The following is a 19,690-nucleotide window of genomic DNA, read 5'->3' on the forward strand; positions in this document are numbered from 1 at the left end:
GCTTATGTTTTCTTCTAGAAGTTTTATGGTTTCTAGTCTTACATTTAGGTCTTTAATCAATTTTGAATTTATTTTTGTGACCAATATAAGAGGGTAGTTTAGTTTCATTCTTTTGCTGGACAAGTAACTGTCCAGTTTTCCCAACACAGTTTATTGAAGAGACTGTCTTTTCCCCATTGTATATTCTTGCCTTCTTTATCTTACGTTAATTGCCTATATATGTGTGGGTTAACTTCTGGGCTTTCCATTCTGTTCCATTGATCTATGTGTCTGTTTCTCTGCTGGTACCAGACTGTTTTGATTACTGTAGCTTTATAACATAGATTGAAATCAGGCAGCAGAGAGATAGCTCCAGCTTTGTTCTTCTTTTTCAAGATTACTTTGACTATTCAGGGTATTTTGTGTTTCCATACAAATTTTAGAATTATTTGTTCCAGTTCTGTGAAGAATGCTATTGGTATTTTGATAGGGATTGCTTTGATTCTGTAGATTGCCATGGATATTACAGTCATTTTACCAATATTAATTCTTCCAATCCATGAACTTGGTATATCTTTTCATCTGATTGTGTCATCTTCAGTTTCTTTCATTAGTGTCCTATAGTTTTCTTGGTACAGGTCTTTTACCACCTTAGGTTTATTCCTAGGTATTTTATTCTTTTTGATGTGATTGTGAATGGGATTGTTTTTTAAATTTCATTTTCTGATAGTTTGTGTTTAGTGTATAGAAGTGAAACAGATTTCTTTATATTAGTTTTGTATCCTGCCACTTTACCAAGTTCATTGATGAGTTCCAGTAGTTCTTGGGTTTTATCTTTAGGATTTTGTATGTATACTACGATGTCATCTGCAAACAGTGACATTTAACTTCTGCCTTTCCAATTTGGACTCTTTTTATTTCTTTTTCTTTTCTGATTGCTGTGGCTAGGAATTCCAATACTGTGTTGAATAAAAGTGGCAAGAGTGGGCCTCCTTGTCTTGTTCCTGATATTAGAGGAAATGTTTTCAACTTTTCACCATTGAGTATGGTATTAGCTGTGGGCTTGTCATATATGGCTTTTATTATGTTGAGGTGTGTTCCCTCTATACCCATTTTGGTGAGAGTTATAGTTCTTTAAAAAACTATGGTTTTTTGATGCAGGACACTTTGAATTACTAATACCATTTTTTTGGGCAAACAATAAACATTTATTGAATCAAAGAATTAATGAATGGATGAATGGATAAAATAGTTATTTTAAAAATCTGTCTCATTACCCTTGTTTTCATGAGACCTTTTTTTTTTTTTTTGGCCATGCCGTGCAGCTTGTGGGATCTTAGTTCCCCAACCAGGGATTGAACGCAGACCCCAGCAGTGGAAGTTCGGAGTCCTAACCACTGGATCACCAAGAAATTCCTGTCATAAGACTATTTTTAAAAGCAGTTTTAGGTTTAGAGCAAAATTGTGAGGGAGTCACAGAGATTTCCCACATATCCCAAGCCCCACACATGCATAGCCTAGTCTATTATCATCATAACTCATCAGGGTGGTACATTTGTCACAACTGATGAATCAAAATTGAAGCATCATAATCATCTGAAGTCGGTGGTTTCCATTAGACTTCACTCTTGGTGTTCGAACATTCTGTGGGTTTGGACAAATGTGTAATGACATATATCCATCATTATAATATCACACAGAGTATTTTCATTGCCCTCAAAATCCTCTGTGCTCCACATATTCATCCCTCCTCCCTAAGCCCTGCAAACCACTGACCTTTTTACTGTCTTCATAGTTTTACATTTTCTAGAATGTCAAATAGCTGGAATGGTAAAGTATGTAGCTTTATCAGATTGGCGGCTTTCACTTATCAATATGCCTTTAAGTTTCTTCCATTTGTCTTTTCTTTTTTTGGTTTTGTTTGTTTTTTCGGCTGTGTTTGATCTTCATTGTTGTGCGTGGGCTTTCTCTAGTTGCGGTGAGCAGGGGCTACTCTCCATTGCAGTACACGGGCTTCTCATTGTGGTGGCTTCTCTTGTTGTGGAGCACTGGCTCTAGGTGCACAGGCTTCAGTAGTTGCAGCATGTGGCCTCAGTAGTTGCGGCACGCAAGCTTCAGTAGTTGTGGCTCGTGGACTCTAGAGCACAGGCTCAGTAATTGTGGTGCATGGGCTTAGTTGCTCCATATCATGTGGAATCTTCCCAGACCAGGGATTGGACCCATGTCCCCTGCATTGGCAGGTGAATTCTTAACCCCTGCACTACCAGGGAAGTCCCTTTTCATGGTTTGATAGCTCATTTCTTTTTAGTGCTGGATAATGTTCCATTCCTGGATGTACTACACTTTATTGATTCATTCACCTACCAAAGGACGTCTTGGTTGTTTCTGAGTTTTGACAATTATTAATAAAGCTGCATAACATTCGAGTGCAGATTTTTGTGTGAACATAAGTTTTCAATTATTTTTGTGTAAATACCATGATACATGATTAGATTCCACATATAAGTGATATCATATGATATTTGTCTTTCTCTGTCTGACTTACTTCACTTAATGTGATAATCTCTGGGTCCATCCACATTACCGCAAATGACACTATTTCATTCTTTTTTATGGCTGAGTAGTATTCCATTGTGTGTATATATATATATATATATATATATGTATGTATACCACATCTTCTTTATCCATTCATCAGTCAATGGGCATTTAGGTTGCTTCCGTGTCTTGGCTATTGTAAACAGTGCTGCTATGAACATTGGGGTGCGTGTATCTTTTTGAATTAGAGTTTTCTCCAGATATATTCCTAGGAGCAGGATTTCTGGATCATATGTTAACACTATTTTTGGTTTTTAAGTAACTTCCATTCAGCTCTCCATAGTGGCAGCACCAATTTACATTCCCTCCAACAGTGTAGGTGGGTTCCCTTTTCTCCACACCCTCTCCAGCATTTGTTATTTGTAGGCTTTTTAACTATGGCCATTCTGACTGGTGTGAGGTGATACCTCATTGTGGTTTTGATTTGCATTTCTCTAATAATTAGTGATATTGATTATCTTTTCATGTGCCTGTTGGCCATCTGTGTGTCTTCTTTGGAGAAATTTCTATTGATATTTAGGTCTTCTGCCCATTTTTTGATTGAGCTTTTTTTTTATATTAAGCTGTATGAGTTGTTCATGCTGTCTTGATAACTGTAGCATTATAGAAAATTTGAAGTCAGATAGTGTCAGTCTTCCAATTTTGTTCTTCTCCTTCAATATTTTCTTGTCTATTTTGTGTCATTTTTCTCCACATATAAAGTTTTCAGTCAGCTTGTCCATACCCACAAAATAACTTGCTGGGATTTTGAATGGGATTGCATTGAATTTATAGATCAATTTGGGAAGAACTAAAATCTTGACAATATTGAGTCTTCCTGCCCACGAACATGGATTATCTCTCCATTCACTTAGCTACCCTTTGATTTAATTCAAAAGAGTTTTGTAGTTTTTCTCATGTAGATCATGTAAAAATTTTGCTTGATTAAAACCTAAGCATTTCACTTTTGGGGTATTAATGTAAATTATATTGTGTTTTTTACTTCAAATTTTGTTTGTTCATTGCTAATATATAGGCAAGCAACTGACTTTTGTATATTAACCTTTTTAATTCTGCAGCCTTGGTATAATCACGTATTACTTCCAAGAGGTTTTTTTTTTTTTCTTAACAGTTCTTTCATATTCTCTAAGAGACGATCATGTCATCTGTGAACAAAGTTAATCTCTTCCTTACCAATCTGAATACTTTTTACTTACTTTCTTTGCCTTATTGCATACTGGAAGCAAAACTTTCCAGTATGATGTTGAAAAGGAGTGGTGTGAGGGAATATACGTGCCCTGTACCAGATATTCATGGGAAGATTTGAATTTCTCATCATTAAGTGTGATGCCTGCTATGGGGTTTTTATGCATATTCTTTCTGAAGTTGAGGAAGTTTCCCTCTGTTCCTATTTTACCCTGAATACTGATGATGAATGAGTTGAATTTTGTCAAACGTTTTCATGCATATATTGTTATGATCATGTGATTTTTCTTTTTCACCCTATTGATGTGCTGGATTACAATAATTGACTTTTGAATGTTCCACCAGCCTTACATACCCATAAGTAATCCCACATGATTGTGTGTATACACTATTGGATTCAACATACTAACACTTTGTTGAAGATTCTTGCCCATATGGCTTTGAAATTATTTCAAAATAGATTATTATTTTTTTAACTGTCAGAAGTTATGCCTTCAAGATACCATTGATCTCCTTCAAGATTCCTATTACAGTCTTTGCAGGAGTGTTCTTAAAAATTAATCTGGAGTGACGAGGTAAATCTGTAGAGACAGAAGCAGACGGATGGTGGCAAGGTAGTGTCAGTCTTCCAACAGGATGGAGGGGAAAAGAGATGACCATTTATGCTGTGGGCTTCATTTAGGGCTGATGAAAATGCGTTGGAACTAGATAGACTTGGTGGCTGTACAACACGGTGATAACACCAAACTCCACTGAAGTACCCTTGAAATGGTTCATTTTATGTTATGTAAATTTGACATCGTTAAAAATAATCTCAGTCTCCCAGTTCATTGGGATTGACGTATATACACCAATATGTATAAAATGGACAACTAATAAGAACCTGCTGTATAAAAAAATAAATAAAATTATAAAATATAAAAAAAAAACCATAAAAGAGCCAAATGGCTTTTAGAACACCTTTGAGGAAACTTGTCACTGATTAAATAAAGTTGGTCATTTAGACACGTGAGGCAAAACAAAAAACCATCTCCCCAAACACACTAACCCAGAGTAAACTTCTGTGCCAGGTGTTGATTTCCTTGGCCAACATGCTTAGCATTTCCTTCAATAAATGTGTTGTGATTTGGTTTTGTAGGTCCATGTGGAGCGGGATATCGTCATGATCCCTGTGTCTCCCGCAGCCCTCTCCCCATTCTCCGTCCCCACACTCTCCTCTCCTGGTCCTAGTGGTTTCACAGTCACCTCCCCGTGGCTCTTTCCTGGGCCAGCTGGATCTCCTGCAGAGATACTGCAGATCTAGTTGCAGATCCAGTCAGAGATCCAGGAGTGCCTGCGCTGTGTCCACCTTCTGTCTCCCACAGCGGGGCCCCAGGTCCAGCAGAAGATCTTCATCAGCCTCCCTTAGCTGGTGGTCGTTGGGTGGGTGGGTGCACGTCAGTCCCCATGTGGTTGGCCGGCTCCTGGCCCTCCCAGCAGGTCATGTCATTGGAGGACACGGCGGCTCCCAGCTCTCAGTTGACCCCTGAGCTTCAACCTACTGGCCATTTTTGTGTCATCAGTGTTTCCAGATCTTAGAAACATTACTTTTCTATTTGAACCCATGTGAGCTTTTGATTTTTTCCTATGTTATCCATATAGTCATGGGCTGAATTTCAGGGAGGTTTTTACGCAAAGGCAAAGGAACATTTCTCAAAGTGACTGGTGAGCCAACTCTGTAAGAATCACAGTTGGGAACGGGAGGACTGTAGATCACTGCCCTGCACCAGCTCAACCAGAGAGGCTCCTGAGTGACTCTAAAGTTTGAAATGACTTAGCTTTAAAACAATTGAGCCTATTTAAAATCTTGAACCTGTTTTCATGTTTACCCTGAAGGAATTCAGAACTTGCCACCAGAAAGTATGTTGATATGGCATATTGACTGTTTTGACTTAAAGACACTTGAAAAAAGACAAATCAAAAGCAACAGCACACTCACGCGCACTCTGACCTTCCTTCTTTTTCTTAAAAACAGGAGACAAGTTGCCATTGAAATGCATCCTCCTGATGCCAGAAGGAAATAACATCCTTATCATCAGGACATAAAGTTGAGTCCAGAGCATTCTATACACAGAGACCTTGGTAAAATAATTCTAAGTATCTTGTCTTCCTCACATAGTGTAATTACTTTTCCACCGTTGTTTCTCTTTGTTGAAACACATATAAAAGCAAGTAGGTTTCCCAATTTGGGGGGGTTTCCATTTCTTCTGAAGTCTCTCCCCACGTCATGTAAAACTTGCATTAAATAAACTTGTATGTTTTCCTCCTGTTGAGTGGTCTTCTGTCAACTGAAGCCGCAGCCCTGCCGCATAAAACCCTAAGAGGGTAACGATAAGCTTTTGCCCCCCCACAACCACTACAAGCCAAACCTAATTCCAGTTCAGCAGCCTTTGTCTCCAGGGAGGACGTCAGTCTGCTTCCCTGTGTTAGAGAAAAGAGTCAGGCACATTACAGATGCAGTTACAAACTGAGAACAAGTGCAAGGAAAAGTCCTGGGCCTCATCTGACTGCTCTCCGTTCCCGCAAAGCGCAGCCCCAGGGTGGGCTCAGTGCCTGCGGCTTTGCGGAGGCAGCCCGTTTGCAGTTTCCAGCTGGTCCTCCAGAAAAGGGCAGACAACTCTCAAATGGCTTCTTCTCTCTCTGAGCTAGACCTTCCCTCAAGAAGGGAAGTCAAAGCAGGACTAGCCTTCCTTCTAGGAATCTCTTCCTGAAACGGACATCTTGTTAGAATGGGGTCCTGTGACTCCAGCCACCAGGGACCCTTCCCCACTAGACACTTTCCCTTTTCCACTTCTCCCGCAGGCAGAGACGTCACTGTGCTCACACACTGGAGAGTGAACATCAGTGGTGCTGGCCTAGCTCCTCACGTGGTGCTGGAAGACGTTATCCAGCCCACCCCAGATGTGCGCGTGCACACACACACACACACACATACACACACGCACGCACACACACGTCATGAAGGCCCATATGCTTTCGTAACTCAGGGTCTTGATCCAGTCCTGAGTAAAACCTGAGGTCTTCTCACCCATCTGGTCTTGGCCCCTAGAGACCAAAAAAAAAAAAGACCAGACACTCACCTGAGCTAAGGGCCGTCTCCCAGATCCTGTGTCCGGGGCATCAAGGCAGGTAGCAGCCACCTCGGCTGCTGCACTTCGGCCTGGTCTCCTGCCTGCTTCTCCATCCTGTCTGCTACATTGCATGGTTGTCATGGGAACCTAGACCCCAGCTCCCCGCTAGCCCTGCTGCCCAAAGTTTAGGCTGACCAACCCTCCTGGTTAGTCGGGGAACAGAGGGGGTTCTCAGGACAAGGGGCAGAAGTGCCAAACCAAGAAGGTCCCAGGAAAATAAGGGTGAGTGGTCCCCTCCCAAACCAGGGTGATATAAATGAGGCTCCAGTGGCCGAAGGACAGGGGACAGAGGTTTTAGTGGTCAGATGGCCAACCACATGCAGTGGTGTCAAGCAGGTCTCCTGTCAACCTAGTGGGAGATGCTTTCACACAGATGTTAAAGGCTCCAACTTCCTGTACTTCCTGACCCTCCACCAAGTCTACTCCACACTTCACACCTCATGGGAGGCCATGTGGGAGGTAGCAGACATGTCATGGGTCATTGCGGGTCTCGGTCGAGAGTTTTCTGTCCTGTTTCCCCCATGAGCTCCTGACATTTCACCCTCTCAGCCCACACCCCAAGCTTGACACCACCCCAGGCCCCTTGGGCCAACCTCAGCCCTCCTACAACTACCTGCTCCATTGAGGACACGTACAAGAAGGGAATGTGCCCAACTTTGCCTCCCATGCCCTGTGTATGGAGGCTGTAATGGGTCCAGGGAGGGGAGGCAGGTTGATGTGGGCATGGCTGTCTGCCCATCACAGCCGCCTTGCCCGTGAAGACCCCCAGGGGCTGCGCGTGGAGGATGCGGTGAAGCTGTCTCAGCCCCATCTGTCCACTGCTCACTCCGCACTCTCCTCTGCCTCAGGGGCACGACAGGGCAGGGCCCCGTGGCCTTTCTCACTCCTTGTGGGAGCCCACGTTACCTACCTAACATGAAGGGATTAGTGCTTAGATGTGACGCTGGAAACAGTGACCAAACCGACACTTGCTTTGAAAAAGTTCTTTATTTGGCTTGTCCTATAATAAGAAAAGGCTAAGATATACACTAAGATATACACCACAGGCCAAAGAAGCTGGTTCATAAAAAGTCAGAAAAGAAATTCTATCTAGAAAAAGCGCTGCTGCTTCTAGCGTGTGGCTCACTGCCTCACGTGGGATTTCAGGTTCCAGCACCTGCTTGACTGACATTTTGTCCCAGCACCAAGTCTGTGTTTCTGGGAAAACCTGCTCCCATCTTTCTCACCCCCTCCTCCACCACCCACCACTGTGCACCTGGGCCAGAGTTGGGTGCTCTATGTGCCAAGCTCTGGACACTGGTTTCTTCCCTCCTCTCTCGGGCTCCAGAGCATGGGGGCCTGTGTCTGAGCATCGCGCGTTATCTCCTGCTTCACATCCTAGAGCTCAGACGCTGGCCATGGGCAGCACGGGTGCTCCTCCCCAATGTGAAGGCTGCTACAGCCAAGAGCACGACCAGGAAGACCCCAGCAAGGATGGTGGTGCTGTGGTAGCTCCCCTGGGCGCTGGCCTCCTCTTCCAGGTCAACCTCTGTCCGGTCTGGGAAGGAGAGGGGAGAGAAGTAAGGACGGGGGTCCGAGGGCAGGGTGATGGCAATCAGAACTGTTTGGTGGGCGGGGAAAAGAAGGGAGAAAAGAGTGCCTTTCAGGAAACTGAGGTCAGACCCCAAGGAGCAGCTGAGTGTCAGCCCTGGCAGATTTCCCAGTGTCTTGTCAGCCAACAGGAGCAAAGGTTTGTGAACAGGAAGTCAGAGCTGGCCTTTGGCATAAGATCTGGCTGAAGGCTCCCGATGGACGGGAGGGGAGTGAGTTGGGGCATTTGAGTCCATTTGGGAGATGGGCACAAAGGTCCCAGCAGGAGGGACACTGGACTTAAGCTACTGCAGTGCCGGTGGGAAGAGAAGGGAAAGGAGAGACATGAGCAGAGTCCCCATCGGCCGCCTTTGCCCCTCCCCCTGCCCTGCCTTCCTTCTCTCTTGTAGCTCCAGCCCCCGGGTACCATGCAGGTGACTTATGGCCGCACTGTGTCCCCTCCCACTGGAATGGAAGCTCCTCCGGGCAAGGATTTTGATGTATTTAGTTCTCTGTCTCCTGGCACATAATAGGTCTTCCAAAGGTGCCTGGAATGTTGCAGATGGGAGGAAAGAGCCTGGAAGCAAGCCAGACTTCCAGGGGAGGGCCTGGATCTGGGCCCTGAGGGGAGAGAGCTGTCAAAGATCCTTGTAGGGTGAAGCCTGTGACTGCGGGAGGATTTGTGACTCTAGCGCCGCCCCACATCTGCCCCTGTCACCAAGGCCACCACATTTGTTGACCTGGCCCGGCCTGGACCAGAAATCATGGGACTCCCTCGGCAAACATTTCCTCACCCACATGCACAACGGAACAGCACAGTGGGAAATCTGCTCCCCGTCTAGATGGGGAAAATGAAATGGCTTTTCCAGGATCAACCCCTGGGAGCCGTGAGAATACACCAGTCCTGCCTGGACCTACACGGCCCTGCCCAGACCCTGATTGCATGCGCTACTCCAGGGCTACAGTTTGTCATCATCATTATAAGTAATAATGTGATGATTAACGTTAACATTGGTGACAATAACGATAGTAACAACATCACCGTTCTTTGCAGCCAGTGGCTTATACCAGGCAAGGGCCAGAGCAGTGCAACTAACAGTATTTTGTGTAACCCCCTCAACAGTCCTAAGAGGTAAGTATTAACGTTTTTGTTTTACAGATGAGTGTGAGGTTGGGTATTCAGAACCCAGAGGGTAAAACTGTCAGGTGTTCTGTGTCCCACATTAGAACTGTCTTGACCAAACCCTACACGCGCATCCCCCATAGACCAGAAGCTCTTGGAAGAAGGTGAGAACCAGGTCTAGCTCCACTTCATATCGCCCAGAGTAGCACAGGAGCCCTATTCGAGGGGAAACGGGACACCCACGGAAGCAACCCAAGTCCCCATGGTGCACGGGCCTGGGCCCCGGCAGATGGTGGGGTGGGGAGATGGCCACCTACCCAGGCTCCTCTTCTCAGCATGCGGGACCTGCAGCTGGATGGGTCCCAGGGCAACATCCACCTTCTCCTGGTAGGAGCCCACGCCCCTCTTGGCCCTCACGATGCAGCCTCTGCTGCAGCGGGATGAGGCATCGTATGCCCTGCACACGACCATCTTGCACTTCAGGTACACGGAGGGGAAGCGGCTCAGGAAGTGGAAAGAATTGAACTTGAAGCGGAGGACGTTGGGTGAGGGCTGGTGGTAGGATCGGTAGGTTTCATCCTTCACACACCTGGAGGAGGAGAGGAGTCACCGTCAGCTCTCAACAAGGCACTGCACTCCTCATGCCACCCACCCCGTGGGCTGTGCACCCTCCTCAGAGGGTGGCGGTCAGGGGACCACCTGCTGCCTTCACAGCCTTCCTTGTGGACCACCTGCTTGGCATGCTCTTTGTGCGGCACCCCATCTCCTCCTTCTTGTTTAATCCTTCCAACAGGCTCTTTGTGCGGCACCCCATCTCCTCCTTCTTGTTTAATCCTTCCAACAGGCTGTGATATGGGCTCCACTACGCTCATTTGATGCCTGCAGAAACTGGCTCAGAGAGGTGCTATTGCCTGTCCAGAATGATGCAGCTGGGACGGGGCAGAGCAGGCATCCCAACCTCCATCTGCTTCAAAATCAACGTTTTCCCACTACAGGCATGTCTTTTTTCATATTAAGGCTTGCCTGGAATTTAGTCACTCAGTCTAATTTTACTTTATAGCTAACCTGCTTGATGGCCACTCAGTTCTCCAGGTGCCCAGAGGTGACAGCCTGGCTAGTTAAGCTGGAGCTACCGGGAGCCCAGTCTGCCTTCCTTGAGCTCTGGGCTGGTTGTGTGTGAGTTATCAGGTAGAGGCTGAAGTCCACCCCATGAAGACACTCCTTACCCACTCCGGATGAGATCATAAGTCAAAGATGTAAAGTCATCGCGAGATGGTGACGCCACACAGGTGTCCACAAATAAGGCCAGGGAGGCGTTAGAATGGAGGATTTCAGCCTGAAGGTACAAATCCTGGTTCAGGTCCACATAGTATGGGCTGCTGGTCACGGGATATAAGAATGAAGAGGATGTATAAAAGGAAATGTTCATGTCAAAATTGCTGTATTGCATGTTCTTGACCGCGAGGGTGTCATTAGCAATGTACATCGCGTTAACCCAGGTGTTCTGGAGCATTTTGCAGCTGACGTAAATGTTGAGGTCCTTCCTCCTCTTGATGATGCCACGCGAAACAGCTGCTTTGAGGGAGTTGGAGTAGGTGATGGTATCATTATCCACCTGGGAGAGACAGGCAGGCGAGCAGAGTCAGGCAAACGTCACCTACTAAGGGAATCTCGTTGCTGCTTTGGGTGAGAATGAGACTGAAATGATGCTGCAAGATTTCAAAAGCTTCCCAGAACCACACAGAGACGGCACATGCCTATCACCATGGCTACCGTTCCCTGGGATGGATACACTTCACCAGCTAGACTCCCTCCTTTCACACATCCCCTTTCCTCTGCCACGTGATGGGGACCACAGTGTGCTGGTGCCTCCCAGGAGCTGCTGCTTATGGAAAGATGGGGGTGTCTGGATGACCCCCTACCCCTGCTGTATGACTAAGCTGAGTTTGGTCTCCATGGCTCAGGACGCTTCTGGCTTGTTCTATTTCATTCTCACTCTTGCTGGGAGAAATCAGGGGAGGCAGTCATGGGAGGGGCTAGTAGGATTCGTTTTCACTGTGCTGTTTGGATGGGTCAGTAGTTACTGCAGTTTGGTGTCTGAAGCTGCTGGAGCCTGAAGCAACAGAGATCCAGAGTTATGGCTGCGGCAGGTCTCTGACCTCTGGGGCAGGAAATTCCCCAGAGGCTCATATGGACAACAAGGTGGTGGTGGTGTGTGTGGGGGTTGGAGTGGAGGCCATGGCAATGCCGGAGCACTTCCTGTCACGCTTTGCTTCTCCACTCCCCAAACCACAGGACCATTTCCTGCTGTGCCTTTCATGAAGCAGCAAATTCATAAGAACGTTGGTCTCTCACGCTGTTTGATGTGCCTACCGTCTCGTAAGAGTGACCTTTCCAGAGACAAGAGTCTCACACCTGGTGGTCTGTAAGCATTTCAAGGAAAGGGTGATGTCTAAGCATCTCTCTTTTCCCAGGGCTTGGTGTTAACTATAGCATCAGTAGCATCAATAAAGATCCGTGGAATGGAGGAAAGGTCCAGGGGACGGAAGTCCAGCAAAAGTACTTGTGATGAAAGAAGGATGGTGCCAGGAGCAACCAGCCCAAATGGCCAAGAGGACACAAGTGAGCAAGCGCCCCTGCAGGCCCCATGGTCATGATCATCTGGCCGCAGGGGAGGTGAGCACAAGAGCAGCATCCCCAGGTGGAGACTGGGGGTGGTACACTCTTTCCCTCCCAAATGCTGTGATGGTCCTAAGCAAACTTGTCCTTGCCTGGTACGAGTTCCCACCAGCCGTGGGTGCCTCTGCAAGAACAGGTGCAGAAATAACCCCATAGTGGCCTAAACAGAAGCCCTAAAATGTAAGACAACCTTACTCTTAAAAAAATATATAGAGGCTTCCCTGGTGGCGCAGTGGTTGAGAGTCCGCCTGCCGATGCAGGGGACGTGGGTTCGTGCCCCGGTCCCGGAAGATCCCACATACCGCAGAGCGGCTGGGCCCGTGAGCCATGGCCGCTGAGCCTGCACGTCCGGAGCCTGTGCTCCGCAACGGGAGGGGCCACAACAGTGAGAGGTCCACGTACCGCAAAAAAAAAAAAAAAAAAAAGCAAGTTTGTCACTGTCACTAAATGTCATATGACATTTAGTTATATACCCTGTCAGGAGCAAAAGTTCATTCCTGGCCATTTGGGAAATCAGACAAGTTCCCTTCTGAAGCCAGCACTTGTACAACTAAATATAATTATTCTTTAGAGCAGCATGTGTCGGAGAGGCTTTAACTTCATGTCTAAAGTTGCAAAATTCAGCTCTGAGTTTGTCCCTTCCAGAAAGACATGTGAAAAGAGACAAGTTTAACAACTATCTAAAGTGGTCTTGCCACCCTGGGACCCTTGCCTACTCTCTGACCGTGGGTTTCCCTTTTCTCCCGTCAGAGGGAGGCTCTGGCCTGCAGGGGGCGCCAGAGCCCGCACTTTGGACTCAGGTCTGGCAAAGGGCCTAGGATGGGCTCTATGCCTTCCATTCCTTCATGGGAAGTATATTATATTTTCTTTAAAAAAGCGGGGGGAGCTTTATATTGGAGTGCCAGTGGTTATCGCAATAAACCATATAAATGTTGCCACCCTGTTACTCCTTCAAAGACAAGCTGAGGTGCCTTCAGTTGAACTCTGTATATTCACATGACAGTGTTCTTGAATCCACATCTGCCTGTGGTTTCCGCGGTCAAGCTAGATTCTGAATGCACGTCAAACAATGAAAGTGGGGTGCCGGTGTATTTCTTGATCATCAGAAGCTGTTCTGATTTTAAATTAAAATTCATTATTAGACGTCTGCTCAGCGTACAAGGCACTTGGGATGGAGTGGGAGTCCGGCAGACATGTCAATGGCTATCCCATAGAGACCTGGCCTCTTCCGCCTGGCATCCCACTCCTGTGGTGGGGAGACCTTGCCTATTCAGACACACGAGCCAACGTTCGTCAGACACTCACTAAACGGGGCACCTGGAGGAGATGCAGAAAGTCCCAGCTACGGATCATACCGTCCTGCCTTTGAATGCCAGCTCCACAGTTCATGATCATGTGGCCTAGGGCAAGTGGCTTAACCTCTGCAAACTTCCGTTTCCTCACAATTAAATGGGAATAAAAGTTGTGTCGGGAATTTTGAAAGTCTCGTGGAACTCTTAGTTCAGTGCCTGGCACGCATACTAGTCCCTAATAATATGATTATAAAGGCTTAGGCTCCACACCAGGGGCACTCGCAGTTGCATAGACGAATGAAACATTGGCCTGCCCTGGAGGCACGGTTTACTAGGGGATACAGGTATTTAAGTAAGCAGAGGAATCAGAATGTAGCCTGTGCTGCCCATGACCAGCCAGGTTAGAAGACCAGGGCTGGCCCGTGGCTGGGGCAGCTCCTATTGGAGATGAAGGAACACAGATAGGAGGGCTCAGATGTCAGAGGCTCCAGGCTGCATATTTGGAACTGGGAGGGGTGGGTCACCTTTGGCAGACTGATTCCCACTGACTAAACTCAGGACAAACCAGAATCCAACACGATTGACTGACAGCGCGAAATGTAAAAGCCAGGTCGACTAGAACGTTTGCAGGGCGTGACCCATCTGTACCCTCCTCTGCATGTAAGCCTCCCTGACCCGCTCAGCTCCTATCAGAAGGAGATCTGGTGTCTGTAGGGACTGTCCAATGGGAGCTGGGGGGCCACAGTGGCAACGGCAGACCCTCGGGCCCAGGCACCCACCTGTGGCTGACAGGCCCACCTGGTTAGCTAAACGAGCGTCCCCTCCCGCTCTCACGGTTCCCTGTGACCTTGCCAGGTAACGAACACACGCTCATAGCACCTAGCCGGGCACGCGGCAAATGTACGGTGCGTCTTTGGTGACGGGCAAACCCTCTGATCGCGTGTGTCACACACATTGTACGTATTTGAGCCTTTTGTGCTGTATATTTATACTGCGGTCCTAACCTAATAAAAGTATTTGCACTGTGTCTGTTCCCTGACAGACAAAATCTTGAAGTGATTACTTAGGTGTCAGCCAAAAATTCAGAACTTAGAGTGCAGAGCTTTAAATGAATTTACATACAATGAAATGCAACAACTCTAAGTTTACCATGCGGTGGGGTTTGACAGTAAAAGACCCAACACTCCCATTAATTCAAACAGCTCCATCCTGCCCCTTTGCAGGCAGTCCCCTCCCACCAGGTCGGCTCACTATGTACACAGATTTCATAGAAATGACATCACAGGGTGGGTAGCGCCTGGCTTCTTTCACTCAGTGCCACATTTTTGAGATTCTCAGAGTCTGGCGTTGGCCCTACCGCTTCCTGGCTAAGTAGCTTTCAGCAACCTGCTTGACCCCTCAAAGCCCAGTCTCCCTGTTTTTCAAGCAGGATGACAATGAGGGGAGACTTGCCTCATCTTGGTGGGGATTTGGGGGAGTTTGACACAGACTAATCTCAGTGTCTGCCACTTGTAGGGGGACAGGATTAAGGAGTTTCCTGGGACATGAGATTTCTCCATGCTAAAATCTGCAAAGTCCCAGGTCAACCAAGACAACTGGTCACCCCAGGTGGTGACAGCTCAACAAACGATAGCTGCAGAGGCCAATTTACTGTGAAGCTAATGGAGGTTAAGCTTCAGGGCCCCCCTGCACAGGCTCTTCCGGGGCTCAGCAATGCACTGGCTCAGCCATGTGCTTTTGTAAGATTTCTAAAACTAAGATATGCTTGCATTCTTTCCATGAACGAGGCACCTGCCTCTCTTGCCCACCCCAACACCAACCTGTATCAGCTCCAGGCCCTTCAGAACCTGGAGCTGGCCCTGGGAGCTGCTATCGCTCTTGCCGAAGTGATAGCAGCCTGCCAGGCACCCTCTCTGATGGACAGTGTGGGAAAACCTCCCCACTGACTTTCCTTCCTTCTATTTGGACACGGCTGCAGCTGCGTCACGGCACCAAGGGACGGCTTTGTATCTTCAGCCCGATTACGTTCTGGTTATACCATAATCGTGTTTTCTGGGTCCCCAGAATTCAAAAAGCACAGCGCAGGGCACTGTAAGAAAGCTGGCTCAGCAGGAGGGAGAGGAAGAAGCTCCAGGCTTACCTGCTCGATGGTGCCACAGCCAGAGTAGGGAACTGTGAAGGTCACCTGGCTCGAAGTAATCTGGGGCCGACACCGGTAGTTCCTGTTCCAGCCGGGAATGACAAGGTCCCTGGCAGAGTAGCCCAGGGACTGGAGGTAGCCCACGCTCACACTGGCTCGCATGTGATTCTGCAGGCAAAGCAGCTCTGGGGGCCAAGGGCAGACAGTGCGGTCAGTGTCAGCGCCCCCCCAAGCCCACAGGAAGGTGCAGAGATTGAGATGGCTGGTAGATGGTCTGCCTGCGGACACAGCTCACCACCACGCCAGGTGCCCTGGGGCTCAAGTCAGTTTCACTCTCATGAGACCCCTTGAGGGCCCAGGGACTAGGATTTCTCTGATGGAGAAGTGAAGGCAGGGTGTGAAAAAAGCAAAATGTTTTGCTAAGTTGCCGCTTATCCATATAGTAAAGTAACGCTCGGGTTGAATTGAGGGGATGTCGGAAAATCAACATCCTTAGCTATGGACGTAAACATAGGTCCTTTAGCTAAGGGGCAGGTCGGTGCTTAAAGTCCTGACCTCAGGATTTTAAAGAGAGCCAGTACCTCACCTTGCCCGGCCCCTGGCCAATCTGTACATCAGTCCACTTAACAGCTCAAACCGTGGCCATCAGCCTCTGCTGGACGAGGCTGAGCGGCCAGCTCAGACCGTCTTCAGGCAGCAGCCGAATGTGCTAGGTCTCAGGACAAGGTCACAGTGTCCCACACTCTGGGAAGGCCACAAGGCCTCAAGCCAGGTGATCCCCTCTGCCCTTGACACTGACATCTCACTATCTGTTGAAAGCAACACGTTGCCCTTCTACTTCATCTCTGCTGACCACAGAAAGGCCAACGCGCCACCCATCGGCCATGTCTGGGAGCCAGAGTCCCAAGACCCACTGCCCTTGGCCCCTTTCTGCACCGGATCGAGCCTTGGTGACCTGAAAAGGCGGCCATCACTTCTCATCTCACAGTCATGGGATGGCTGAGCAGCAGAAGTCACTCCGAGGGGCACCACCCAGACAGACGGGGACTTACTTGTGCTCCCAGGGGAAAGGCTGGAGTAGTATTCAGCCTGGAACCCTCTCATCTTGACGCTGCCGTCGCTGATGAAGCGAATGGACATGAAGTTGGATGACGAGGTGAAGGAGCCCCTTGCCCCATCACAAACCCGGGCGAGCAGAGGGGAGCTGTGGTAAGGGCCGTCAAACACTTCAATATAATCGTAGTTACAGCCGCCTTCAAGCCTGCGGAGACACAGCACACAGTTCTGGCTTCACTTTTTTTTTTTTTTTTTTTTTTGCGTGTACGCGGGCCTCTCACTGCTGTGGCCTCTCCCGTTGCGGAACACAGGCTCCGGACGCGCAGGCTCAGCGGCCATGGCTCACGGGCCCAGCCGCTCCGCGGCACGTGGGATCTTCCTGGACCGGGGCACGAACCCGCGTCCCCTGCATCGGCAGGCGGACTCCCAAACACTGCGCCACCAGGGATCTGGCTTCACTTTTAACCAGGATTTGTTGCAGGGGGTCTGATCTCCGTGAGAGGCATCACACCTCTAAGCCAGAAACTGTGACAAAATTAATAATTGAAAGTAATGGATTTCCTTTTTTATTGAAGTATAGTTGATGTACAATATTATACAAGTTACGGGTGTACAATATAGTGATTCACAATGTTTAAAGGTTATACTCCATTTATAGTTATTATAAAATATTGGCTATATTCCCTGCACTGTATTGATACAATGTATCCTTGCAGCTTATTTTATACATAATAGTTTCTACCTCTTAATCCCCTACCCCTGTACCGTCCCTCCTCCAGTCCCTCTCCTCACTGGTCACCACCAGTTTGTGAGACTTTCTTAAATCGGGCGGAGACTCATCTTCCCATGACCTCCATACATGGTTCTAGTCCTGCCTTTTGGGGTCACACATATGAGATCTACAGCCCCTCTCCTGACAGCCTTTTGCATCACATGAGAAAGGATCACATCCTACCTTAGACTTTTTCTTTGATCAAAAAGACCCCAGTTTCCCATAGAATTTTTTAAAATCCATGAATTCATAGTGATAGAAACAAATAATTGAACAAAAAAATACTGGGCAAGTCAAATAGCCTCTCTGCAGCTCAGGTTTCTTATTTACGAAGGTGAAATCTCCCTACCCATGTATACTGAAGAAAGCCGTCGTGAGGCTCAAACAATGTAATATATGGAGAAGTGCTTCATAAAATGTCACAAATGGTGGTCATTGTTATTAAGACGCTGACTCAGAGCCAGTCACGGTCAACCTTCCTCCAAAGGATTTCATACAGTCCCCACAATCCAGTATGAATTGTAATGATGAAGAGATTAAAATAATATTGTACCTTTCTCAAAACCCCACACAAATTTCTAAGGCAGAGACTCCCAAGGCCACTGCAACCAAGAGAGAAAACTACTTTGTTCGGTGGTGGCTGTTAGAGGAGAAATTATGGACGCCCCTTCCCAGGACTCTAGAAACTACTGGTGACTCGCTGTGGTCACCCCTCCTTGAACCAATCATGTACCACTGCCATTCTGATGAAGCCTCCTCCACTTAAAACAAGGATTCCCACTCTTCATTGGATGAGGAACAGATAACCTAACCTCTGCTGCAGGGTTTCTCCTCCTCTGCCCGCAACTCACCCAAAAAAAGGAGGGAGCAGAGCGAAAAGGGTTCAGAAAAACTGGTGTGGTTGTTAATAGGATTCTTGTTATTATACGCCTAACAATTATTATTATTACTATTATAATGAATATTGTAATAATAATAATTATTATTACTCCTAACAATAATCCCACTGGATAACATTGTCCAAGTATTTTCATATATTTCTCGTGACCCTCCCAGTAACCAGCAAGGGTAGGAAAGCAGTTATTTTATTCTCCTCTCTTGAGGCTAAGGCGAATTAAGTGATTTCCCGTGGTCACACAGGAAATTAGTGACATAGGTGCAACTTGAAACCAGTTGCTCTGGTCCTGGTGCCACCTCTGTGCTCGGTCGAAAATGGAACCCATAAGAAAAAATGTCAACGGGGCAAACATCTCTCCTGAAGTGCTAGGTACCATTTATCCCCTTCTACATGTCTGCAAGGTCCCTCGCACACACTTACTGGACGTCTCTGAAGACCAGAGTCACACGGTAGTTGTTCTGAACTTCGATGTCCCACACGCACTTGGCATTGTTCGCATACTTCCCAGGGTAGAATGGGCTGGAAAAGCTCCCTGAAGGTTGGGACACGAAGCCTCCACAGGAATAATTTGCTGTTGGGATAAAATGGAAATACTGATGACCCACAATGCACACTGCACAGTCACCTGGGGGAGATTTTTTAAGCAATTCCCAAGACAGAAACCCACCAGGCGGTGCCTAGACCCCAGCTACACACTGATGGTCAGTGGGGCGTCCCTCCACAGAGACTGTCCTTAGGGAAAACATCTCCTCACCATTCTCCTCATCCCTCCCCGGTGTCCCTGTCACTGAGGAGAAGGGAAAGGGGACTTGTCAGGGAGCTCAGAACTTACTGGCTGGGCGGGTGGGGGTGGAAACAGGATCTGTTGACAAAGAGAAAACATAATGATCAGTTCCCTGGTACCCTTGACACAACTGTTGAGTCCTTGCTGGCTCTGTGCCTGGAAATGCGCCAACCCTGGGTTCACAGTGAATGCTGGATACAGGCCTTGCCCTCAGGGACCACACAGCCTGGAGGAGAGGATGGAAAAGAGCAAATCCCAGCGTCATGGGCTGGGACTGCGATGGAGCAAAGCCCAGGAGGTGGTGGGAGCCTGGAGCTTTGGCTCCTGACCCAGACTGAGCAGGGAAAGGGGGTTGGATAATCAGGGAGGCAAGGCAGAAAGGGAGAAAGGGTGTTCCAGGCAGAGAGAACAGTGTGTGCCAAGGAACCTAGGTGTACGCGGCACA

General features: G+C 47.7%; 2 protein-coding genes across 3 annotated transcripts in view; one reads left to right on the forward strand and one right to left on the reverse strand.

The window, feature by feature from the left end:
• The window catches only part of C16H10orf120 (chromosome 16 C10orf120 homolog), a 69,284-nt gene extending 63,213 nt beyond the window's left edge, over window positions 1-6,071 (forward strand). For both annotated transcript variants that reach the window (XR_010935724.1, XM_067709160.1), the window contains one exon: window positions 5,777-6,071. The gene's annotated coding sequence lies outside the window, so the exon portion shown is untranslated. The remainder of the gene's footprint in view (window positions 1-5,776) is intronic.
• Window positions 6,072-7,919: 1,848 nt separating this feature from the next.
• DMBT1 (deleted in malignant brain tumors 1) overlaps window positions 7,920-19,690 on the reverse strand; it is a 54,446-nt gene continuing 42,675 nt past the window's right edge. Inside the window, 7 exon segments of the mRNA XM_067711176.1 lie at window positions 7,920-8,469; window positions 9,942-10,213; window positions 10,851-11,239; window positions 15,736-15,920; window positions 16,788-16,996; window positions 18,882-19,032; window positions 19,294-19,323. Of these exon segments, the coding sequence (XP_067567277.1) occupies window positions 8,303-8,469; window positions 9,942-10,213; window positions 10,851-11,239; window positions 15,736-15,920; window positions 16,788-16,996; window positions 18,882-19,032; window positions 19,294-19,323 (1,403 nt within the window). The 3' untranslated portion in view covers window positions 7,920-8,302.

The sequence above is a fragment of the Pseudorca crassidens genome, chromosome 16 (genome assembly GCF_039906515.1).
Source record: "Pseudorca crassidens isolate mPseCra1 chromosome 16, mPseCra1.hap1, whole genome shotgun sequence".
NCBI lineage: Eukaryota > Metazoa > Chordata > Mammalia > Artiodactyla > Delphinidae > Pseudorca > Pseudorca crassidens.